We start from the raw sequence: 26822 nt of genomic DNA on the forward strand, positions 1-26822 counted from the left end.
ACGTGTCGATGGCCGCTGTTTACTGCTAAAAAACGGAAATGGCAAGGAATTAAAAAAAGAAAAAAGAAATAATGCATTGTCAACTTTTATGTATTATTTATTTTGGGAATAAACAAAACAGAAGTAAAATAAGGCCTACACAACGTATTCTTTACTCCTGGGATATTTTCTACTTTAACGTTTTACATGTTGTAACATCTTGCTGTAAAATAAAGGCACACACACAGGGGCCACGCCCCCCTCCATCTGCTGCTATACTGTCTCTGCCTGTGTTCTAAGCAATATAATGTCTTCTATTACTTTTTGAAAACGAATTAATATCTGAACGAATATTTAAATTGCGTGAATATCCGAGTATGAAAATCCTGTGTTCGTCCCAGCAGTAATAAAAACATACTTGTTATTTATTCACCATTTGGTCATCTACAATTAGCTGTGTTGTGCTTTTGGTCTTGTATCACAACACAAGTGATACCTCTGTTACGATACTATATATTATGTAAAGAAAATATCGCGAGTCAGCGATACACAATGAATCGCTGCACCCATAGCAGTAATTTAACAAAGCCCCGTTGTAGCCTCATACAGTCCAAGACTATAAGAGATAGTCGATTAATATTTGCTGGGTTACATGTAAACTGCATGCTTGACATTGACTTAATATGTCTGCCACATTCAGTGACTTTTAAGTAGCTGCTGTATAGAGACAGTACAGTTTGAGTCTTCACATTCATCCCACAGCTGTTTTTGATGATTCTCTGTGTAGTTCCATTACTGGTGATTTCAATAAAAATGAACCATTTAACTGTTTTTGACACGAGAAAGTGAGGTCTATTCAATAGATCTAATACAGTTTAGAGACCAACCTGCCATTTTACTTAACCCTTAAAGACAAAAATGTGCTATAGAGTGTGCTAAAGAGACTCGCGCACACTGTCATCCAGTTTTCACAATTCTGATAAAGACTTGAACAGCGACAGAATTTAGTTACACCCCCGTTTTGCAGTAATTGAATAGACCCCAGTGTCTTTACAGTTTACTGTACCCTCAGTTGAAAGCGAAAGCCACATTCATTGTTTCTGTGTAAGCTATTCTGTGTTTGAGTTTCCCTCCTAAAAGACAGTATCTGCAACACCTGAATGATGCATTCGACATTCGGATCTTCAAAGAGAGGTTGGGAATTTGTGTTCATTGTTTTTTTAATTATCACAGCTTATTCCAATCTCTTTGTGTACACAACCTGGTATGAAATTGGGCGTGCACTGTATCCTTGGTACAGGCTTTATCAGCGGGCACTAGCTGCCTGTCAGGCCCAAGCATATCATTTAGTTATTTTTATAACATTTAGGAAGTGAGCACTCTTCGTCATGTCTAAATTCAGTTCTCTTGCATGCCAGGGAGTTCCATTTTTAACAGCTTTGCTAACTCCCAACTGTATGTACTGTCAATTCCCAGTGGCTTCCCATGTTTTAATAACGCATCAACGGTATCTATAATGGCAGCATCTTGTCAAAAGCAATTCATAATTTAATTTAAAGGTAGTACACCATATTCATTTTATCTTTTAAGTGCATGATCATTTTACATTCTTACACATCATACAAAGTAGTCCATTGGGGCAATTGTATTGTAACCTAAGTATTGTGATATGTATCATATCTGGACCTGCACAGGGGTGGAAATAAGACTTCCAAATCAACCTTGTAATAAAATCTGGAATGGGTGAAACTTATGCAATAGGAGTCTCATTTCCATCCCTGCTGCATATTGTGAACACAACATGCCCTGACCTGTAACGTCAAGAAGATCCAGAAATTTCTATCATTTGGCTAGACTACATAATGTTTTAGTGTTCTAAAACAAAACAAACACAAAACTGCAAGTCTAGTACTTAAACAATAACAATCTTTTAAATGAGCCTTTGACTGAAGATCGCATTCTCCCCCCAGCCATAGCCATGTATAACAGCAACAGTTGGTTTAAGGAAAAGCCGCTGGTGCGTTGGGCCAAAACGGTTGAGACCCGTAGAGTTTTGAGGCTAATTAAAGTGGGTCGCAGCTGTTTATTTTCAGGAGAGGTGTTTTGGAATTGCGAAACAGAACACATGCTCGGAGGGCTCCCTGGGTGCTATGTGTCAGGGAGGAATCTAGTTCAGGCTTCCAAAGATGAAACGGATACACAGAAGAAGATCAGAAGTGGAGGCCACCTTCCCCATCTGGGCTGTCTCTCTCTGTCTCCAGCTCCCTTTGTGAAGTCCAAGACCTGTAAGCCTATACCTCCCTTCTCCAGGCCTCGGTATACTTAAGCCCTTAAGCCACCGCGGCTTTTTTTTTTTCTCGCGCACTGCCCGCGGCGACTAAAGTCGCCTACCTGCTGAGCATTCTATACTGCCTGCGGCGACTATAGTCATCAGAAACGCGTTGATTGTCGTCATTGTTGTTGTGTTTTTTTTTTTGTTTTTTTTTTCATTTTCTGTCCAATAAAATGCTCGTTACTAGGTAAAATGTTGCACATTCATAAAAATACATGTCAAAGTAATGAAGTCTCGTTTGTATTTTGTTTGGAGAGCAATATTTGTGCAATATTTTGACAGGGAGAAGACAGGAAAGAAAGCTTTTTTGCAGGTCAGACTCTTTTAGAATGTTGGCGGCCATCTTGGTTGGGCAGGCTGGCAGCACAGTGTTCCAAAGCAGAAAGGCAGTGAAGGAGTTAATAAAGATTCCTCTTTATCTTCTTAAGGCCTGCCTGCAGTCCTGCACTGCCTCCTGACTCCCTCTCAGCCTCAGGTAGTCTAATTCCACGAACTACATGTCCTGTACAGCCGGGGAAAGCTTCTTCAGCTGATACGACATGGCAAATGTGCCAAAGCACATGACATCGGCTTTGTTTGTAATGGAGCTCACAGATGGCATTTATCATTTGGCTTAGTAGCTGAGAACAGTTTGTTTTCCCCTGGAAAAATTCCCTTAGATGGTAGAATGATTGTTGATATCTGTTTGTTAACTCTGCAGCCGTCATGTATCGCGTATGGTATTTTTATGATTTATTACAGATAAAAGGCAAAAAAACTAACAAACATGTCTTTCTTAAAATTGAGTTGTATGAAAATGTTGCATGAAGCTGAAATGTTTGATGCTGGAATGCCACACCAGAGTCCAATGCAGCAAACCAAGATGCAAAGCTACTGTAGTATGCATTAGCAGTAATAAAAAATAGCAAAAAAAAACTAATGATGTATGAAATCTAAATGCAGACCACCAACGCAAGTACATTACGTGCTGATTTGCTTCTAAAAACATCAGTAAAGCAATTTTCCAGTATGATAAATATAATTTTGACTTTTATCTTGTCTTTTCAACTCCTTCCAGTGATGCCTCAGAAGGAGTTTGGATGAATGATATATACATTAGAAATAACACAACACAATAGTGTTGAATGATGCTCTGAGTTACAGCCACACTGTGGTCCTATTGTCAATTTCCCCAGCTTTGCTGTTTTCAGTTTTGACTGACTTGGGGCGAATGTCCATTTTAATATTCTATTTGTAAACGTTTTTTAAAAACCAGCCTGAATGTTGTAAACCACCATTCCAATTTCTGTAGGTTTTATCTTTGCTTTTTATTAAATGGAACTTTCTGAAAACATACATGTTTTGTGGGAGTTTTTTCACCACATTAAAACTTTGATATATATATATATATTTTTTTTTTTTCTTCAAGCATTAAAGCCCAACTTATGATACCGCATAACAATAAGAAAGGACATTTAACTTTTATGCTTGAGATCAGTTGGTGAATTTTTAGAAGTTGAATCCCTCAGAAACCTATTATTTTGTAGGATGAATGATTCAGAAATGTCAGAAATAGAATAAGAATATATGAAAAATGACAAACAAGAGGAGCCCATTCGTCCTTATCAGTGCTCAACCGGTTCCTAGCAGCTGGTTGATCAGAAAACGTTGTCAAGTCAGGTCTGAAAGGATCCCAGTGATTTAGCATAAACAATCAGGTAACCCATTCCATACCCTCACCACTCTGTGTAAAGAAGTGTCTCCTACACTCAGTCCTAATTCTCCACTTAATTTCTAACTGTGTGTTATCTGGTCCTGGTTTTTGTGCTGGACTCAAATTGTTGGTTAGTTCACTTTGTCAGCTCCTAAGATTGAGTCACCTTAATTCTTCTTTGCTTTGGACAAAATAAATTCAGTTCATAGCTTATTCCTTTAGACTGAGTAGCATATACTGAAAATGGATAATGATGAATAGATAAATACTACGCATCAGTTGTGATTTGGGAAGGGTAAGAAGACTTCATATACAACAGGCATTGAGACATTTTGCAGTGAATAACTTTTCATGCTCTGTGCTCAGTGGAAATCATTTTGTAAATGTTTTATCGGGTCTCATTTTGGGATCTGCCTTGCATTCAATCAAATCCAACAGCAGTTCCAGATTGGGCCATGTTGCTAAGCCTACGTGGAGCTTGACCTAAGGAAAGTAATTCTGTGGTTATTTCACCCATGAGAATAGTAAGCAACCCACTCTTCACCTTCAGGGGCTGGTCCGGGTTAGTAGGCTAGCCTCATTCGTGGAATCTCTTTATATCCCATTATTGAAACATTGAGCCTTACTGTGATGATCTGTTTTTGAACAGTTATCTAGGGATCAATTTTGCCTAAATTTCAGTACTCCCCCATTGAAACCAATTCAACCCAGTACAACCACTCCAGCCATTGCCTCCGCCTTTGTCTTGGCAATATTTGTCACTGGCAGTGTGCTGGTCGCTGGCACTATAGTTGAGAGAGAATTAAGGAAAAAAACTAGCACTGTCAATAAAAAGATTTATTAGTTTACAGAGGAGCAGGGTAAAATGAGAATTTATCAAACATCAGTGTTGCTAGTTGGAATTACTTGTCAAATTTGGAGAAAAGATTAGAGTCCCCCCCCCCGAGCGATGACATTATTTGATAATCCTAAGAGGATACAAGCAGCGCTGCGTAGTTTCTTGTCATTCAGTTTAGAAAACATGGTATCTAAAGGTGCAGGATACCTTTCCCATAGCATATTTAGCACTACAGTATGTTTTATATTATATAAAGCATTTTCTTTATTTGAATGCAGTGTTAGTCCTGAAGAAATACATACAATAGAACAGTTAGAACAATGGTTCTCAAAGAAGGCTGTTCTCTTGTAAAACAACATATTTATATATGTGTGTGTGTGTGTGTATATATATATTGTAAAAGACTCGCACCCACTCGGGTTCGTTGCCCCTTTAAGAACTTGACCCAGAGACAGAAATTGAGTTTTTTCCAAGCGCTCACGCGCTATATTTTTAATAAACACCAAAGTAAAACAAAATACACAAAACAAACACCTAGCTCTCTCTGAGCACTAACTACACACGCAGGAACCTAACTATCACAGGACGGCTAAGCTGTTTCCCTGTACCACAAAACTTAAGCACACAGGTTTGCACTGTACCTTACTCTCGGGACTGCCGGGAAGCAGAGCACTCCTTTCTGCCTCCTACCATTCAGCAGCCCTGAGCAGACTGCCTGCTCTCTTTTTAAACCCCCGCACCTGGGCTTAATTTCCAATAACGCCCAGGTGCGGATGACAATTAACAATAAAACAATTAAACAATTTAACCAAAACAATAAAGCAACACAAATCAAAACAGTGCATTTTCTAGCAGGGAGGTTTTAACCCCCTCCCTGCTGTTTCTCATACCCCGCTATGTTACAATATATATATATATATATATATATATATATATATATATATATATATATATATATATATATATAAAAAGTGTTTGGAGCTATGAAAATAATTCCACAAATCTCACCTGTTGTGTATTTCCATTTGTTCTATGAAGAACCTTTTTTTCTATTTTAGAACAAATGTATTTATTTAGAACTATATCTGGTTAAAGTAACTATCTGTTTGCAAGCCATGCTTTCATTTAGTGTTGCTTGGTCAATTCATCTGGGGTTTTTCACCATGTGGATAGTTGTTAACAACGTGCTCCACTCCTCCGAGGGCTCACCCGAGTTATTAGGCTGTCCTCATTCATGGAATTAATTACAGTCCTTTGTGAATGTTCATGGTGAATCCTCTATGTATCCCATTATTGAAATATTACTGTGTTAATCTGTTTTTGAACAGACATCGCAAGATCCATTTTGCCTGGTTACTGTGTTTAGTGGTCACTCAGACCAGTGAGATGCAGGTATCCGTTTGTAGCCGACAGTACCAAAGAGAATACAAAAAAGTTTTTAGACAAATATTTCATTGTTAATTGTTAGTTGTCATTGTTAATGTTTATGTGATGTTGAAGTCCTTACAGCATTTAAAGGACTCCAGAACAAATCTAAAAACAGTAGTAAGTGTCTCAAATCTGCAACCTAAACCTGACAATAAAGTTACTAATTGAGCCAACTGCCTTAAAACACCTCAGTACAACTGTGTGCCTCGATATGTCTTACTAGGCTTAAAGAAGAGCACACAAAATTGCATAAGCAATAAGACCTGACACACACAGGGCATTGCCAGGCATTGTGGACCATTTGGTTAGTGGTGCCCAAGACAAAGTTAAGGGTGCTATTGCAACTAAATGGTCCAGAATGCATGGTAATGCCCAAAGTGGCGTAGGGCTGCTACGATTAAATTGAAAATCTAATATATATATATTTTTGTTTTATCATTTCCATTCATTGGTTTAAATACTGGATAATCGATTAAATAATTACATTTTTGTAACATGTAGTTCATAACATTATTTGAGTTTATCAATGAAACTGCACCAAATCTTACTATTTACAGTAGATACTTGCTTCGGTTGTGGTTGCTCGCAATCTTAACCACAGTATCTTGATGCTGTTTTGGTGACAGCTTTTTAGCATCACCATTGTGAAGGCTGTTAGTTCTTGCTAACAAGTAGGCTTCCCTCCAGTCTTGTGTGTGGTACTGACTGAGGTGGGTTTGCCAGTGGCTTTTACAGATGGGCATCCCTGTACGTTGCCAACTGTGGTTCCTGCAAACCGGTGGACCCATACTGAACCCGTACCAAGGTCACGGATCCCGCTCCACTCCTGACCCGGTACCGTACCGGGAGCAAGGTTATCGTACCGGTACCAGTACCATCCTGTGACCGACCTGGTACCAAACCGTTGGTAAAGATACCGAGTCATTAGCGAACTCCTGGCACCATCCTGGTGCTGTCCTTGTACCGACCCGGTGTTAGTCACTGACCCGGTTCCGACCCAGTACCATACCTGTACCGACCGGTGCTAAAGCCACCGAACCGGTACCGAACCAAACTGGGACTGTTCAGATACCGACCCGGTTCCAGCCCACTACCGACTGGTGCTGAGGTCACCAGTCTGGTACTAAACTGGTCCCACTCGGGTCTTGACCCCCCCGGTCGATATCTGTAAGCAGAGTGAGGCAACAACTGTAAACTGCATTACTTGCTCCTTGCATCATGCCCGGTTTCTATCCCTGTGAGACATGCAAGGCCAGTCTGCCTATTGAGGACAAGCACGACAGGTGCTCTTCCTGCCTGGGGCCAGAACATGCGAAGGAGGAACTGGATAATCGCAGCTTCTGCGAGTTTTGAACCCTTTTTCCAAGCCCACACTTAAGAAACGGTTATCCCGCAGCTTCTGCATCCCTTACTCCTGCTCACCACTCTTCCCTATCACCCTCTCTTAGAGAGGTGGCTGCGTTCTCACCCCATGGCTCTGTGCCAAGGGAGAGGTGGACGACGCACCCGAGAAAGTAGCCCAGGCAGGAAACCGTCCTCACGGTCTTCCTCATCCTCCTCAAGTTCTGCTTCTCCTTCCCCTCCCCCACAGAAGATGAAGAGTAGCTGTTCCAGGTGATCGGCAGACTCTGAGCAGATGGAAAAACTACGGGAACATTGCCGTCACCTGTCCCCTTGATTATTAGTTTAGTGAGACCCCAGGGGGCTATGAGCACAGATTGGCCGCAGGAGGACATACTGTCTGTCGCTGCCTCTGGGGAGGTGGGAGACTAGGTGCTTCTGTTCCTGTCTGAGGATGTGGAGTCTGACAGCATGTCCCCTGCGGTTAAGCTCTCCCTGTCAGCAGAGCTTCTACCGCTGATCAAGAGGGCCACTGCAATTTTGCAGGTGCCCTGGCCTACAGCAGGGGAAACAAGGTGGTGGATTTTCTTTTTGAAATCCTGGGACCATCCGGCAACAGCTCCTTCTGTTTCCCGGTTGATTGGACGTACTGTTTAGGGTGCATGATGCAGAGAAGCTGGGCTTGGCCTATTTTCCACTGGTTGAGGCTTCTAGGCGCCTAATTTAGCGCTCCTATCCATGGACGCCACCTGCCCTAGCAAGCAGTGCCGGGTCTCTGAGGTGATTCTCGAAAGCCTATTCAGCCAGCGTTCGCCACACAGCTAAGGAACTACAACACCACCCTAGTAGCCTACCAGTCACATTTGCTGTGGTTCCTTTCTGAGAATTAGTCCCTCACCACAACAGCTGGATGAGCTGCATCTTGTGAAAAATAACCTGCTCCGTGTGTCCAAGATCAACGGACAGGCTGTAGGTAGAAACCTGGCCGCACTGGTAGTTGCACGTAGGCAGCTTTGGCTATCCCAGCCATGTGTACCTGATGGGGACAAGGCACTGCTGTTGGATGTCCCCATCACTCCAGATCATACGTTTGGTCCCACAGTGGGCGAGGTGCTGCAGCGCTCTTGCCGCGTGCAGGAATTCACCAAGGAGCTGGTTCATCTGCTTCCCAAACAACCACCTCCAGTACGTAAACCAGTGGCAAACCTGGCGTCCTACAACCCAGCAGCCTCAAAGACCGGAACAGCCGGCTGCACCCGCTGCCAGAGGTGATGTTTGGAACCGGCTCAGCCTGAGGCTTTAATAGGTTCCGCCGCCCTTCGCAGAAACAGAAGCCGCAGGCCAAGCCACAGGCTGACCAGCAGCCCTAGGGATTTGCTGCCACAGGCACAGGGCCCCTTCTCACGGAACCATCTGAACTACTGCCGGTTTGGAGCTTTTTCAGCTCAACAGCGTGCTCATGGTAGTAACGTTCCAGAAACTTTTGGGCCTGATGGTAGCAGCTTCCCAGACCCTTCCATTGGGTCTCCTGCGCATGCACCCTCTGCAGTCCTTTTTCAACAGCAGGGTTATTCAGCCCAAGTTGAACTGCTATTATCTGCCTGGGGTGACAAACTGGGCGACGGACCACTTCTCAAGGAGTCCCCAGCAGCTCAGAGTGGTGGCTTCTTCCCGAGGTGGTGAACCTCATCTGGGAGAGATTCGATAGAGCAGAGATAGACCTCCTTGCCTTCCAGTAATCAACCCACTGTCCCCTCTGGTTCTCCATAATTGGAAGCAGGAGATCCGCAGGCAAAAGATTCCTTGGTGAATCCGTGGCCGAGGCAACTGTTATATGCCTTCCCACCGCTCGCTGTGCTCCTGCTGTGTCTGGAGAAAATCAGACAGGACCGGGCCAAGGTGCTCCTAGTAGCCCCATATTGGCCCTGATGCAACTCCTAAGCAGTAAGCCATGGAAACTGCCAAAGCGTCACAACCTGCTCAGTCAGACATGGGGGACTTTATGGCCGTCTGGGGCTTTCCAATCGGGTAATTGACACCCTGCAGAATGCCAGAGCAGCGTCCACACCTTCCCAGTATGGGTATAAATGGGGCGTCTTCCAACCGTGGTGTCTGCTTCGTGGGTTTGACTCCACTACCTGTCCCATGGCAGTTATACTGCAGTTTTTGCAGGACCTATTTGATGAGGGGAAATCCCCCTCCAAGTTAAAGGTCTATCTGGCAGCTATTTCAGCTTGCCATGTCAAAATTGACTCGGTCTCCCCAGGAGCTCACATCCTGCAATTTTTTAAAGGGGCTGGGCAGCTTCTGCCACCTATGAAGGACTGGAGACTAAACATGCTGCTTAATGCACTCATGAATCCTCCATTTGGGCCCCTGTATTCAGCTGAGCTGAATTTATCATTCAAAGCAACTTTCTTGCTCGCAATCACCTCAGAGTTAAAGTTGGAGGCAGTCTGAACAATTTTGTCTGCTATGGGGCTAGTCCCATGGTCAAGCCCAGTCTAAGCAGCGGCTGTCCAAGTGGATAGCAGACACAGTCATGACTGCCTATGAGCTGGCCAACTTTCCCCCTCCAGAAAAGCTGGTGGAGTGATATTGTTTTGATTCATTTTTGTGAATGGTTACAAACATTCTAAGTCCAAATACTAGGGGTAAGATCCCTCTATTTCAGCCAATCAAAGTGCACAGAATCTTTCCATTTTAAAGTATAAAACCTAATATATGTGATGAGGCTAATTTGATCCACACCTGTGTGCTGTAACAATGAACTATGAATCCTTTCCAGGCAATCGGAGGGCTAGGTTTGTCCGATGCTGTTGTTGCTGACATGGCCAAAGTGGCAACTTATCTGTGGTGTGTTTTGTAATAAAGTTTGTACTGGTACAGCTGCATATTTACTTTATTTAATTGCAGTCTACTCATATGCTGTAGGATTAACTTCTTAACCTCAGAGACCTTAATGAATGAATAAATAACCGTATGAATAGTTAGTGGTTTTAATACTAGACCTGTTTGTGCTTTATTTTAAAAGAAAAAACTACTTTAGTAACGCTGTCAGTTAAAAGAAAAAAAAAAAAAATGTGTTCAGTAAATGTATAGTGAGTGTCTCTTTGCAAACCGTTCTCATTTCATATAGATAGGTTAAGTGTCAGCCTGGAATCGATGGCTCCACTGCAATAATTATAAAAACTAGCGGCTTGTGTTGGTTGAGTGACTTTGAGTGGAATGGGATCTCAATCTTTCCTGTAATAGGTCTTTGACAGACGTCCATTGCTCCGATGTGGGGGGTGGGGGGCATTACTTCTGCATCTGCCTCAACCCCCCCCTCCTCTTATCCCCTCCTTCCCTGCTTGACAGGACTGTCATTAAACACTAGGTAAAGTGGAACAACATAGTGCTAAGTTTCCAAGGGGCTTGCAAACACGGCGTCTTTGACAAGCCTTATTTGTCATCCGCCAAGCCGCCCAAATAGCTTCGACCGCAATACAGATGGCTGCTTAAAACAAAAAATGAAAGCTAGCAAGCAAGCAAGCTAATCCCCACCCCCACCCTGCTGAAAAACACGTCTGAGGTCCACGGCTGTGATTTGATAATCGGTAAATGTTTGTCAAAGATAAATTCTCTGCCTGATTCAGGAGTGCGCACTGCTGACAAATGAAAGGCAGTGTGGTAAGGAGTGGCGTTAGAGAGAGAGGAGAGACGAGGGGAGGTTTAGAAGAAGCAGAGCTAAATGAGGTGCACTTATCAGTGCCACACTCTTCAGTTATTAGGAAGACAAAGTGTTGTCATGAACTGAAAAAAAAAAAAAATATATATATATATATATATATATATTCAGTTGTTGGGAAAAGAAAAATGTAAGTGATTTATAAAGGCTGCTGTGTGTTTTTTGTGAGTATCTTCATGGGAATATTGTTCCCCAAACTGACAAGGGTAAACCGTATGAAACTAACTGCCTGAATTGGACAAATTATTTCTCCCGCACCGTTCATTTTTTTTTTTTTTTAAGTCTTAATTATAAATCCACAAGGGAGTTCCTCACCAATTAGGCTCTCGGTTGCTGATGGTCTGCCCCTCACGTTATCGGGTTGTGCCGAGTTGAAACATCCCTGTCTTGGATTGGATATCTACACGTACTTTTAACATTGATAAATTAGTCCCCACAGTGCATTCAAAGCATGGGGGTCTTATCAAAATAACTTTGAAAGGCGCACTACAGCTCATGAGTTATTTAAAGCCTTTGGATGGATTACATTTGATATTCATTAATCTGTTCTCAACTGTCTGTTGGTTTGTTTAGTCTGGTAAAGTTTCATGCACGTTTTTATTTATTCAGTCGAACCAGACTTCTAAACCAGCGCACACACATACAAAGGGGTCCTCATTATCGTCAGTAAGCGCACAGTATATGTAAGGTTAAGCATGTCTGTATCAATTCGAGTTCATCAGATTATAGCCTATCTAAAACATCTGAGGCTAGAAGTGTATTGTAAAAGATTGGTGCGAAGTCAAAGCAGGTATCGTTACCAAATACAGTAGTTTAGTCAAAGACAATTGTGTCTATTAAATTAAAATACAATCACCATTTAAATAAATAAAATAAAGCCCCTGCTGGAGTTTTACATGTTCTGTAATATATATATATATATATATATATATATATATATATATATATATATATATATATAAAATGAATGAGTGATGCATTAAAAAAAGAAAACACGCCTGTGGTAATGAATCAGAGTTTAAAAAAAAAAAAAGAGAAATAAAAACCACAATGATTTATTAGCCTGATAAAAATTCATACTTTGTTATTCCACTCATTTTTACATGTAAAGCTTGTTAGACGGAGCGCCCCTGGCAGAAGAGGGAGAGGGAGAGGGAGAGGGAGAGGGAGAGGGAGAGGGAGAGGGAGAGGAGCATTTATCAAGCCTCTCTCCGTCACTGCATTCACAGTCTCTGTGGGACAAATTGACTGGGCCCCTGGAAACACATTGCTAATCATTCGACCGGAGGAACCGTGCTCGCATTGCCTTAAAGCAGCGGAGAAGCATTTAGTCTCTTTAGAGAGAGAGAGAGAGAGAGAGAGAGAGAGAGAGAGAGAGAGAGAGAGAGAGAGAGAGAGAGAGAGGAGAGAGAGAGAGAGAGAGAGAGAGAGAGAGAGAGAGAGAGAGAGAGAGAGAGAGAGAGAGAGAGAGAGAGAGAGAGAGAGAGAGAGAGATTTTGCTGGAATCTGCTCAGCACTTTTTGCCTGGCAGAGTGGAGTATATTTATTTATTTCTTGACATTTTCTATTTTTATTTTTTAAGTATTTACCCAAGTTCTGTTTTGTTCTTTCTTTTTTAATTGATAAGTCAAGGTGCTTTTATCAGAGTTCAGGAGCTGTTCTTCAGTTCTAGTTGCCTGCTGTAGCTATTTGTAACATCATAGAAGTGTCTTTATAGAAGTAAGAGCCAGCACCATATAATGATCTGCCTCTTTGGATCATGCCACCTTTTGTCCTTTTTAGGTGGCTTTTCTAGCCTACATTACAAAACAACAACAAAAACACACAGCATTTCAGCAATTGTTATTAAAAAAAACACTTTGAATGACTGAAAATATAATAAAAAGCAAAGGGAAATTTTAAGGTAATTGTCTGTACTGTAGGTGTATATAGCGAGACGTGGATGTTAACAAGTGACTTAACAGCATGGGTTATTTTTTAATAATCTTGACAGCGATGAAGTATAAAACAGTGGACTGACTAATAAATGCCTTCCAGACAATATCGTCTACAATATACAGTAGGGGTAGCACCAAATAGCAAAACAGAAAAGTGATAGCAGAATTCTTCTGAGAGCTCTGCATTCGTTCTTTTTTGTGGTTGCAGCACAATAATGACATCACATTTTAATGTCTAATGCCGAAGCAGTTCCCGTCGTCGTGTTTTTGTGTGTTTTAAAGTTCATATAGCTATTGTGAAGCGTGCAATTGCGGTTGTAATACATTAACATTAGCCTTGGTGATCTTATCAGAACCATCATTCAGACACCGTTCAGGCACACCATGTGTCTTTTGTGCAGGGCTACAGTCAGCGCTTTCATACAGTAATAACATGAAACCCTCTGTTTGGAAATTAAGAACCATACCCCTTTTAATTGACACACACCTTTAAAAGTTGCAAGTTTCAGCATCAAGGCTGCTGTCCAGTGTAGACTCAGGGATCCAGCTGATAAACGCTCTTCATATACCATCCCTATAGTGTGCAAGCACTTTTCACTCCCTTCACCCCCCCACCAACGCGGTAGTAAAATTTTTAATTAGAAAATCTAATGAGATCGATTATTCATTAAGCATTGACCTGTGTAGCACTGCGACAGTGTGTGTCACACTGATAACGACTTGGGATGGGGATGTGGGGGGAAGGGGGAGGGAGTTGTAATAACAGATCTACATGCAGCTGGGAATAGATGGGCCTGGAGAAAAATGACAGCCTGGGGAGATAGTAATGAAGAGAATTAAGCAAAGGTTTAAAGGAAATAACACGGTTAGATGCACAGAATACCTGCTGCTTGTACTACAGCCAGGCAGAACGGCTTTAATATATAGCTAACGAAGGCAAATTGAGGAAAGTACTCAGACTCGCATGGTGATTTAGGACTGGGGTGGTGTTAGTTTCTGGCTGATTTCCTACATGTTTATACTTTAGAATTGAACACATTGACAGCATGGAACATATGGCGGATGTTTGTAGCTTTAAGAGGTCCTCCATCACTGTTTCATTAATTACTGTAACATGTAGTTGTGTGTACAGAATTGAACTGTAAAAAGAAAAGACTCCGGTCTTCGGTGGGGATTCCAAAGGGAGCGTCACATTAGCTCTGGCGCTGTCGTGGGTTAGGGAGGCAAAACCAGCAGGAACTGTTTCTCCTCATCGTGCTACAACAAACCCTGCAGGGTTGGTCGTTGTCCACCAGAGGCCGGTAGCTTGCTGACATCCGCTCTTGAGTTCCTGGGTGTAAAATAGGAAGCTGGTATTAATCAAGGTAATTGTGAACTAGACACGATGAGTTGCTACGGTTTTTTATATATCATAGTTAATCTAATGATATATATATATATAGATATATATATAGATATAGATAGATAGATAGATAGATAGATAGATAGATAGATAGATAGATAGATAGATATATAATATATATATATATATATATATATATATATATATATATATATATATATATATATATATATATATATAGATAGATATATACAGACGTGCTCAAATTTGTTGGTACCCTTACAGCTCATTGAAATAATGCTTCATTCCTCCTGAAAAGTGATGAAATTAAAAGCTATTTTATCATGTATACTTGCATGCCTTTGGTATGTCATAGAATAAAGCAAAGAAGCTGTGAAAAGAGATGAATTTTTGCTTATTCTACAAAGATATTCTAAAATGGCCTGGACACATTTGTTGGTACCCCTTAGAAAAGATAATAAATAATTGGACTATAGTGATATTTCAAACTAATTAGTTTCTTTAATTAGTATCACACATGTCTCCAATCTTGTAATCAGTCATTCAGCCTATTTAAATGGAGAAAAGTAGTCACTGTGCTGTTTGGTATCATTGTGTGCACCACACTGAACATGGACCAGAGAAAGCAAAGGAGAGAGTTGTCTGAGGAGATCAGAAAGAAAATAATAGACAAGCATGGTAAAGGTAAAGGCTACAAGACCATCTCCAAGCAGCTTGATGTTCCTGTGACAACAGTTGCAAATATTATTAAGAAGTTTAAGGTCCATGGAACTGTAGCCAACCTCCCTGGGCGCGGCCACAAGAGGAAAATCGACCCCAGATTGAACAGAAGGATAGTGCGACTGGTAGAAAAAGAACCAAGGATATCTGCCAAAGAGATACAAGCTGAACTCCAAGGTGAAGGTACGTCAGTTTCTGATCGCACCATCCGTCGCTTTTTGAGCGAAAGTGAAGCTTTCAAAGAAAAGAACACCATACCTACAGTGAAACATGGAGGAGGCTCGGTTATGTTTTGGGGCTGCTTTGCTGCGCCTGGCACAGGGTGCCTTGAATCTGTGCAGGGCACAATGAAATCTCAAGACTATCAAGGCATTCTGGAGCGAAACGTACTGCCCAGTGTCAGAAAGCTCTGTCTCAGTCGCAGGTCATGGGTCCTCCAACAGGATAATGACCCAAAACACACAGCTAAAAGCACCCAAGAATGGATAAGAACAAAATATTGGACTATTCTGAAGTGGCCTTCTATGAGTCCTGATCTGAATCCTATCGAACATCTATGGAAAGAGCTGAAACTTGCAGTCTGGAGAAGGCACCCATCAAACCTGAGACAGCTGGAGCAGTTTGCTTAGGAAGAGTGGGCCAAACTACCTGTTAACAGGTGCAGAAGTCTCATTGAGAGCTACAGAAAACGTTTGATTGCAGTGATTGCCTCTAAAGGTTGTGCAACAAAATATTAGGTTAGCGGTCCCATCATTTTTGTCCATGCCATTTTCATTTGTTTTCTTATTTACAATATTATGTTGAATAAAAAAATCAAAAGCAAAGTCTGATTTCTATTAAATATGGAATAAACAATGGTGGATGCCAATTAGTTTTGTCAGTTTCAAGTTATTTTAGAGAAAATTGTGCATTCTTCATTTTTTGTGTAGGGGTACCAACAAATTTGAGCACGTGTGTGTGTGTATATATTATATATATATATATATATATATATATATATATATATATATATATATATATATATATATATATATATATATATATAATACAGAATTTTAACTATATCTGCTGTATAGCCACGTGGTATGGAACTGCCATAACAAAGTAGAGACTGCTAAAAGCATCAGAATAGACTAATAAGCTCTGGATGTTCTTTCCGGTTTCATTAACAAATGTTCATCTCTTATACTAATCAAAAGCACGTGTGTGGCAGGTACTACTGCATTGAAGTGGTTTTGCAATGTCTAAAATGGCTTTTAATATAGAAAACAGAGACATTTTCATCTCTGGTAATTAAGAACCCTCCAGGCATTCAATGTATTGTTTAAAGTACTATATACCCCTTATAAATGTTTATCACAGTAAAATCATAGTGCAGTGTAATAAAGTGTGGTGACAGCATTGTAAAGCATAGGTATGCATTGTAACAGCTAGAGAGGTATGGTAAAGCATTTTACAATGAATAGCAGAAGTGACATTTGTCAGAATATCAGTTTTTTTTTTTGTTTTTTTTTTTAAGCACACTTCCATTTTAATAGTTTGCCTATATTGTACAGTCAGAGTGAATTCTGCCTTTTGTACTGCACTTTAATGTGATTACTATTGTGAAGGGTGACATCTTGTAATTTGTCCTCCTCACCCCTCAATCCTCTCTCCCATCAGTAACTGACTTGTCCCTCTGACGTAAGAAACACCACAGTTTTATTTCTCACATCCACGAGGGGCAGAGTGTTTTTTTTTTGGGGGGGGGGGGGGGGGTTAAGGGTTGCACTCACCAGACCGCTCTGTCTGGTCTACCAGCTGTACTTGGAGATAAGGTAGAATTGCAAACTGTGTTAAACTTCTGAGTTTTAAGAAATCACCAGAATATATTGACGTAAAAAAAACTTTCATTGATATCAGTACAAAGAGATTCCAAACAAGAACAACATATTTGTTAGGTTAACTTAGCATTTCATATTTGAAGCTGCTCTTTTAATATCATATCAGCAAATAAAACTGAACAGTCAGCTTGAAGTTTTTGGACGGTATTAAAATATTGTGACTCAGTAACTGACTGTCCCCTCCTGGTTCCAGGTCCTGCCCACCACCCCCCACACAGAGTGATCAGGACGCGGTACAAGATAGTGAAGCACGATGCAGCTGGGAGCTCCCCAACACCGCCCAGCACTGCTGCACACACCTGGAGGGGGCGCCGGATCAGCACCACCAGGTACCTGACTCTCTGATTTTTCATGTTTCAGTGGCCAGCTGTTAGCAGTGTGATGTCACAATAGCGACTTTGCCAACAATTCAGAGCTCCCCACAGCAACGACAAGTTTTTGTCCAACCGTAACTGCAGAATGCATCTCAGGATCTGTATTTTGCTCAGGGTTATACAGTAAGTTTGCTGTAGCTAACAAAATACTTAAATATTATATTGTGCACTTCCAGTCACTATATACATCAGACTGTGCAGTTTCAACATGCATTTCATTTAAAAACATTGCTATCTAAAGAAAGTTCTAGGTTTGTTTGCCTTCCCTTCCACAAAGTTTGTTACACTTGCGCTTCTTTGATCATTTCATCTCAGCAGTCTCTTCGGTGTCAAACATCTTACAGGCTACAGCCAGTAAGGAAGCAGCTGGTTGGTTACTGATGCGAAAGAAAGTCCTGGAACAATTTCACCCTCCACGTTGTAATGGAAGTGCAAGACTATCAGAAAGCATGGTCTGCAGAAAGATATCTTTACTATAACATGTGTATCTTTCAAAACTACACATTTGAGACCTACATAATGAATGGATGTGCATGACATGAAAAATGTGTGCACACATCCAAGAAAAACGTATGCACAGCTCTGTGTTACTGGAGGCAACATTCAAGTACGGTGCATTTTCATACATAAGGGGCATGCTAAATCGCGTCAGATTGAAGAGAAGGGTAATACAATCGTTTACAAGGCGCATTACAATAAAGAAGTGCCTGTCAGGGTTTTAAAGAGCTGAGGCAGGCAGAGGAATCTAATGAAACTGGCAGCAAATATCTGCGTGTGTAAATATAAGCGTACTTGTTACTGCTTGCTGTTTTATTCACTGATAGCTGTAGCGTTGGCCCTAATTATAGCAATAAATACAATTATGCAGGTGTTCATTAACCATCATACTGGGATATTGTTTTCTTTCTGTACTGGGAGGGGTATAGCAAGCATTGCAGGTGCTGAGGCCACTATTAACAGCCCAGATGGCGACAGTCCTAATCAGATGGATTTCATGGTGTCTGTTTGATATAAATTGACGTTTTTTAACCTCTAAGCTAAATGACCAGCTCAAGGAAGCCAGGCACTTACAGTAAGATGCTTCTGTCCTAGGCCAGCTCTATCCGACTACCACCACTTTAAATCTCATCCTCACATATTCAAAAAACATTGTTTTGAATGTTTTTTTTTTTTTTTTGCTTAAAAAAAAAAAAAAGATAAATGTCAGTGTTCGTATTTGTTCATATTACAGAAGTGATCAAAAATATATTGTGCATAAACGATGCATAAATTAAGTCCTAAATAGACAACACACAATTCTGAACAGAAGGTTTCTCTCTTATCTTTACCAAGTAATTTGATGGGGTGCTGGTTTTATTTTACCGGTGATGGATCTTTTTACAGTAATGCTTTTGGAACACTTTTGTATACTGCAAGCTTGCGCACATACAGTAATGAAACAGTATTTAGACATTAAACAGCGTTATGAAAACATGCTTCATCCAGGGACTTGGGTTGAGTTGGATGTAAAAATTTTACGAATCTCAGTTTGTTAAAGAAAATGGGTTGAAGTTGAATGGTTTTTATTGGTAATATAATTAGGGCTTCAGTTTGTCTGTGTATATTCATTTTATTTTTCAGTGCTTATTTTTTAGCTATTTTTGAGTTTTATGTAAATTAGTTTTTTTCAGGCTTTTATTTTTAATATACTGAAATTAGTGTTTTCAGGTACTTTCCAAAATGCTTGAGGTTATTTTTTTGTGTCAAAATATGTATAGTAGTAACTCGACAGTACTTGAAATCCTTATGGTCACGGGCACATCCTTCTGGGGTTTTTGTGTGTCTCGGCATTTTTTTACATTTCGTCACAATTTGTAATTCTGTTTTAAATCCTTTGTGTCTTAACTTGTAATACAGCTTTAAATCCTGCTAACAACCCTCCATTCTAATTGTAATCTCGTTTTTAATCTCGCAAGCAGCGTCTCCAATAGAAATGTAGGAATGTGCTGTCACTCAGTAGTTGGGGTGGGTTTAAAGTGTTCAGAACGAATCAATGATAGATGCAAGTTAGGAAGGCGGGACATGAGCTGGGAAATGTATTTTTTAAATTTTGTAGTAGGTTTTATTTTTTAATGAGAAAGGGGTGAAGTCAACTTGAATTGATTAACCATTTCCACTGTTTTTACAGTGGTTTCCAGTGTTTATTGGCTATCCACCAATTAAATTTTTTTGAATAGGGGGTGTTTTAGCCCTAAATATAATGCTCTATTCACAAAGTGAGTTATTCAAAGTCTGTTTTTATTAATAAAATCAAGTTTTTAAATAGTTGTGGACTATTGATGGTTTCATCAACAACAATGAAGAACAGTTTCATAAAAAAATACTTTTTATTCATAAAAACAGAAAATGCATTGTATAACCATGGGTAAAGGCATTGGGGAAACTGCAAAATTTACAGTGCAAATTTACTGTGGGGAACTTTTATAAGGGACAGAATGTAGTAAATAGGTAAAGCCTAACAAATACTGTAATCTTTTCTTGTTGAAATAAAATTGCGCTCTTTCTGCCTGGGTTGTGACCAGTGTAAGCTCATTTCTCAGAGCAGTTTAAATGGCTCTTTTTAGACAAAGCTGCGGTGACACTGGAGAGAGATTCATTCATTTCATTTTGCTCTATTCGTAATAATATATACTCTCTTTATTTCATAGAGATTTATAGTAGGTGAGAGGGCCATTTCTGGAATTTATGAAGATCATCTTGACTCTGTAGATAACTTGAAATTTACACTGGCAGTTTTCTGGTTTAATTTACAGTGCTAAGTGAATGTAGTTTTGCTTCATTCTTATATCTGGCGAACACGGCCATTCCTAATGCAATTTCCCCCTTACTTAATCAAGCTGATCTGGAGTCGGGATCGAGTTAAATTAATTTACTTATTAAGAGCTCGGGATCAGTGTGAATGAGGCTGAGATTTATAGTGGGCTCTCCCTCTCCCTGTATCATTAGTCTCTCTCTCTCTCCCTCTCCCTCCTCATTCCCTCTCTCTATCTCGCTCTCTTTCTCTCTCATTGCCGGTTTTCCTTTCCAGGGAAATTAAAGATCACTTCCCTTACAAATTACTTTTGTTCCAAATTATAATGTACGTGTAAGAAAATGCTTACCTTTTTGTTCCTGTTGTAATTTCCCTCTTTCTACTCCTCTGAACTTTGAATACACATTGCACTATACAGATATGCACATATTCATTCATCAGACCAACTGTATTCACAGCATAGGAATTAGAACATACAAGCATAATGCTTGTCCGGTTCCTAGTAGCTGATTGATCTTAAAACGTTGTCACGTCAGCTCATATACAGTACCATACCAAAGACGTGTCTTCTACCCTCTGCCCTAAGTCTCTGTCCACTTAGTTTCCAACTCTGTTCTCTGCTACAGGTTTCTGTGCAGTGCCTTTTTTAAGCCCTGCTGGGATTAACCTGGTTGTTATTCGTTGGACTCTTTCAAGGGCCACAATGTCTGTTTGTTACTGTGGTGATCAGAATTCCACGTGTGGTCTCACCAATGCATTATACAACCTCCTTATAATCTCCTTGGATTTGTCCTCTACATTTTTTACTATATACCCCAAGCGTTCCGTTTTGCGTTTTTGTTTGCTTCCCTGCACTGATTGCTCACAATGATTATACATACATACATACATACATACATACATACATACATACATACATACATACATACATACATACATACATACATACATACATACATACATACATACATACATACATACATACATACATACATACATACATACAGGCTATTTTATAGTTTAAAAACTGCTAATTAAAATGATCCACGAGTGGGAATGTTACCTTTATTTTTTACAAAAAAAATAGTGTAAAAATATAACCTAAGAGAGGCAGGGGTCCAGGGTGACTCTGAGGTTCTTAGTTGAGGAGGAGGGAGAGAGTGTGGTAGATTCCAGAGGAATGGAGATAGAGAGATCAGAGGAGGGGGAGGAGGAGGGAAAGAAAAGGAGGTCAGATTTAGAGAGGTTGAGTTTGAGGTGATGCGAGTGCATCCAGGAGGAGATAGCAGACAGACAGGCAGAGATACGGGAGGGGATGGTGGAGTCAGAGGTGGGGAAGGAGAGGAAAATCTGAGCATCATCAGCATAGAAATGGTATGAGAAACCATAGGATGCGATGAGGGGGCCCAGGGGGCGGGTGTAGAGAGAGAACAGGAGAGAGAGAACAAGACTGACCCTTGGAGGAGAGAGGACGAGATGTGGAGGTTGCTCCACGCCAGGTTACCTGGTAAGTGCGGCTGGAGAGGTAGGAGGATGTAACAGGGCGAGCAGCCCTGTACATTGTTTTGTTTATTTTATTTTAGAACGGAGTCCCCCTCCACCCCTGTGCAGTGTATTTGTTTTGTATTATGATTTATTTATGGTAATTTGTGACGGCATACCGCCGTGTTATTATTTTGTTTATTTTTAAAACGTGTTCTGGCAGAGGCGAGATGGGTGCTCGTCCTCTGCCAGGAATAATTAAACTCGTGCAGAAGGTGGCCATCTCCCGATTTAGCAACAAATTAAATCACCTAATTAATTCGGGAGATGGCCACCTTCTGCACGAGTTTAATTATTCCTGGCAGAGGACGAGCACCCATCTCGCCTCTGCCAGAACACGTTTTAAAAATAAACAAAATAATAACACGGCGGTACGCCGTCACAAATTCACCTGTTATAAAAAGCCTGCAGCTCTCCAACTCGAGGTGGGGTGTTGTAAGAGAGGAGAGAGCAAGCAGAGAGAGAAACAAAAAAAGAAGAGAAACTTTATTTAAAAGACAAAGGATCAGTGAAGGCTATTGCCCAGCCTGATCGTGTTATTTTGTGTTCGAGATTTGTTTTTGTTAACCCTTTTATTTTGCTCTGTGAGCGCAAGTGTTTTTGTTTAAATATTTTATTTATTTTTGTTATTAATAAAAACGGCAGCCAGCCGATTCTTTCTTTTACCTGCAGTACTCCCTGGTGTCAGTTTATTTTTCCCTTCCTGCTTCTGCCTGACGTCAGACCACTCAGTCACCCTGTCACAGAGGAGAACCAGGCCAGAGCAGTGCCAGAGATTCCCAGGTCAGCGAGAGAGGATTGTAGAATAGAGTGATCGACAGTGTCAAAGGCAGCAGAGAGGTCGAGGAGAATTAGGACAGAGGAGAGAGAGGCAGCTCGGGCAGAGTTTAGTAAGTTAGTGACAGACAGGAGGGCGGTTTCAGTGGACTGAGCAGAGCGGAAGCCAGATTGGAGAAGGCCGAGCAGAGAGTGGTTGGACAGGAAAGCAGAGAGCTGGTGGTGTACAGCCCGCTCGAGGGTTTTGGAGAGGAAGGGTAGGAGGGAGACAGGACTGTAGCTCTGGAGGGAGGTGGGGTCGAGGTTAGGTTTTTTGAGGAGGGGAGTGATAGAGGCTTGTTTGAAGGCAGAGGGAAAGAGTCCAGAAAGGCGAGAGGTGTTGAGAAGGGAGGAGATGAAGGGAAGTAGAGGAGGGAGGAGGAGGGGGAGGGTTTAGGAGGGAGGAGGAAGGGGGAGGGTTTAGGAGGGAGGAGAAGGTAGAGAATAGTTAACGTGGGTTGTTAGTGGAGGCTCGGATTATAGATTGGAAATAAGAACATTTAGCAGAGGAGAGAGTAGAGAAGGAGGAGAGGAGAGAGCGGTAGAGGTCTAGGGCAGCAGGGAGTTTGGTTCTCTTCTATTTCTGGTTCTTGCTGAGCGGAGCACAGAGGAGAGCCAGGGTTGGGGAGGGGAGAGGTAAGCAGGTCGGGAGGTGAGGGGACAGAGGGAGTCGAGGGAGGAGGTGAGGGAGGAGAAGAGGGTGGAGGTAGCAGAGTCTACAGAGAGTTGGGAGAAGGAGTCGATAGGAGGGAGGGGAGAGAGAGCGGTGGAGGCAAGGACAGAGGGGGAGAGAGAGCGGAGGTTACGGTGAGAGGTGACCGTGGAGGTAGGAGGAGCAGGGAGAGAGGGGAAGAGACAGAGAAAGAGATGAAATAGTGATCAGAAAGGTCCAGGGGGTGACAGAGAGGGTGGAGGGGTAGCAGGCCCTGGAGAAGGTGAGGTCCAGTTGATGGCCAGCTTTGTGGGTAGGGGGGATGGAGAGAGACAGAAGTCGAAGCAGCGAAGGAGAGGGAGGAATCCAGCAGAGTGGCTGTGGTTGGAGAGATGGATTTTGAAATCACCCAACAGGACAGTTGGGGTAGACAGAGAGGGGAGGGAGGAGAGTAGATAGTCGAGTTCATCAAGAAAGTGAGTGAGAGGTTCAGGGGGACGGTACAGTAGAATTAGCAGGAGTTGACAGGGAGAGGTTAGTTGGACAGCATGAAATTCAAAATTGTTAACAGAGAGTGAGGAGGGGAGTGAGGGGACAGAAAAATGTGGCATGACTGTAAGCCTGCTGAATCCCTCATTGAACGATGCCATCTATTTATTTCACAAAGCAACCTAAGCTCAACAGCATTCTTTTTTAAGCAGTTAAACAAACAAACAAAAAAATGTTGAATATGTACAGGCAAATACTTTTTTTTTTTTTTTAAACAGTTAAAAAAAAAAACCAAAAAAAACTATTCTGCTGTTTACAAAACTGATGCTTTAGTTTAAGCCAGCCTTCATGTTTGCAAAACTTGCACGTAAGCAAACAAACCTCTTACCATCCTTGCTTTTTTTTTTTCAGATGCATACAGGCAGATTTTTTTATTTTGCTCTGTGTTAAATGTAGGGTTGACTCACCATTTTGTACTTTCTGTTTTGCTTTGGCAGCAGGAGTGTTCATGACATTGGTATGAACTTTCAGTTAACAACGAATTAGGAAAGCGAGTCAAAGGTTAACTGCATAACGTTGTTGTTTTAATTGACCGTGATTATTTGTGGTGCTACAATGAGGGGTGGCAATATATCGGGTACAAGTAGCACTGTTTTTATATTGATGACATTTGGAGGCTGTGTGGTCCAGTGGTTAAAGAAACAAGCTTATAACCTGGAGATCTTGTAAAGCGCGCTGTGATGGTGGTCCACTATGAAAGGTGCTATATAAAAATGATTATTATTATTATTATTATTATTATTATTATTATTATTATTATTAATAATAATTCTTCTTCTTCTTTGTTCAGAGAGAATAGCTGGCGGTATGCGAGGGTGGCGTTATGAAGGGGGATGGTATAACGCGGGACAACTGTGTGTGTGTGTATATATATATATATATATATATATATATATATATATATATATATATATATATATATATATATACAGTCGCCTCCAAAATTATTGGCACCCTTGATAAAGATGAGCAAAAAAGACTGTATAAAATAAACAACACAGGTAATGAGCTATAGTTTATGCTCAAATATATGGGAAAACCATATTCTTTTATTCTAATACAATTGCTCAGAGAAAAAAAAAGTTTTTTATTAACAAGTAATAACATATTTTTCTCAAAAAGATAGGTGCCAGAATTATTGGCACCCCTAAAGATTCTTATAAATAAAATCAAACAAAATTAAATCTGCATTAACATTCTACTTCTTTAAGTTCATCTCAGCCTTAAGGAACTGTATTGTGGCCTTCCATGGCTTCCTGTTTCACTGGGGTATAAAAATGAGGTAACACGCATATGAAATCCATTTGTCATCCATCACCATGGGGAAAGGCAAAGAACTCACACATGAAAAGAGACAAATGGTTGTTGACCTTCATAAATCAGACAATGTGTACAAAACAATAACTAAAAAACAAAATATACCGCTATTAGGGCAATAATTAAGAGGTTCAAAACCACTGGAACAGTGATAAACTTGCCTGGAAGAGGACGCAAGTGTATCTTGCCCCCACGCACAGTGAGGCAGATGGTTGGGGAGGCAAAGGGAAATCCAAGAGCCACAGTTGGAGAATTACAGAACTTGGTTGCATCTTGGGGCCACTAAGTCTCCAAATCTACAATTAGACGCCACCTCCATGCCAATAAGCTATTTGGAAGGGTTGCCAGAAAAAAGCCTTTACTGAGAGCAGCCAACAAACGTAAGCGCCTGGAGTTTGGCTAAACGGCATTGGCACTTCGATTGGAACCGGGTGCTATGGTCAGATGAGACGAAAATAGAGCTCTTTGGCCACGCACACCAGCGGTGGGTTTGGTGTCGAAAGAAGGATGTGTGGTATTAGGGTTTGACCATGGATTCATATATATATAATATTTATTCTGTAAAGTGGGATATTTATTTCAGACGTCATTCATGCAGTTATTTTTGCATGATATATTTTTGATACAGTCATTTATAAATTGTTAGATGAACGAATACAAACCATGTTCATTTTTTCAACCGAATACATTTCAAGCAGTGTTTGTTCCAATATTCCAGTATTTGTCCCAGCACTAAAATGCACAATAAAACGTCTAGAATCCAAACTAATTTGGAAAATGTTTGCATAATTAAATTAGAACTGTACAATTGTTTTAAATGGCTTTCCTAATCAAGAAACCCCCTAAAAAGATACAATGCAACCCCCTTTACCTGTAAGTATATAACACACAGCACTGCACTGTTCTGTAAATACCAGAGATTTTTTATGACACCAGGGCAAAAGAGCACAGCACACAACAGGACAGGTTAACAAGGGGCTGTTCAGATAAGAGATGTTCCAATAATGAGGGTTGTGCTGTAGAGACAGAAAAGAGAAGAGTGCCTCTCCTAATTGACAGTGAGCCGCCTGATGTTGTACATGCTGCTCCGCTGACCCTCAATAGCCTGCAGCAAGCCTCCGTTTTTTATAGAAAGGACTGGTTACAAGTCCCTCTGCTGTAAAAGTTAATGTAACAGCCGCGCCGTGCCCTTGTTAATTTCTATAATTTTTATTTTATGAAACAGTGAGGGGGCTTTAGTGACTTATTACTATTCATTTAGTAGGATGCAGTAAATATTGATTCAGCTGGGGCTTTTCAATTTAAACCTCTCGGATTATATAAAATATTGCCACCTTCCCCCTCCCCTCCCCTCCTCTCCTCCCCTTTCCCCCCCCCTCCTGCCCTTTTTTTCTTTCATCTCATTTTAACGTGCAGCAAGCAAGATGGGTTGTTGAAGAGATGTGCCTGCAGGTTTATCTGGAAAATTCCTGGGGGGTCTGAATAGGTGTGCATACGCACACACGCTTGTTCACAGTGTCAGAATTAATTAACTTAA

The 26822-nt window shown here is 41.0% G+C and overlaps 1 protein-coding gene across 2 annotated transcripts in view; it reads left to right on the plus strand.

Moving 5' to 3' along the window:
• LOC117399626 (zinc finger CCCH domain-containing protein 3-like) overlaps nt 1–26822 on the plus strand; it is a 129822-nt gene that overhangs the window by 43668 nt on the left and 59332 nt on the right. For both annotated transcript variants that reach the window (XM_033998919.3, XM_059023028.1), the window contains exon 4: nt 17438–17573. In XM_033998919.3, the coding sequence (XP_033854810.3) occupies nt 17438–17573 (136 nt within the window). The remainder of the gene's footprint in view (nt 1–17437; nt 17574–26822) is intronic.

This window comes from Acipenser ruthenus, chromosome 4 (assembly GCF_902713425.1).
Source record: "Acipenser ruthenus chromosome 4, fAciRut3.2 maternal haplotype, whole genome shotgun sequence".
NCBI classification, from domain to species: Eukaryota; Metazoa; Chordata; class Actinopteri; order Acipenseriformes; family Acipenseridae; genus Acipenser; species Acipenser ruthenus.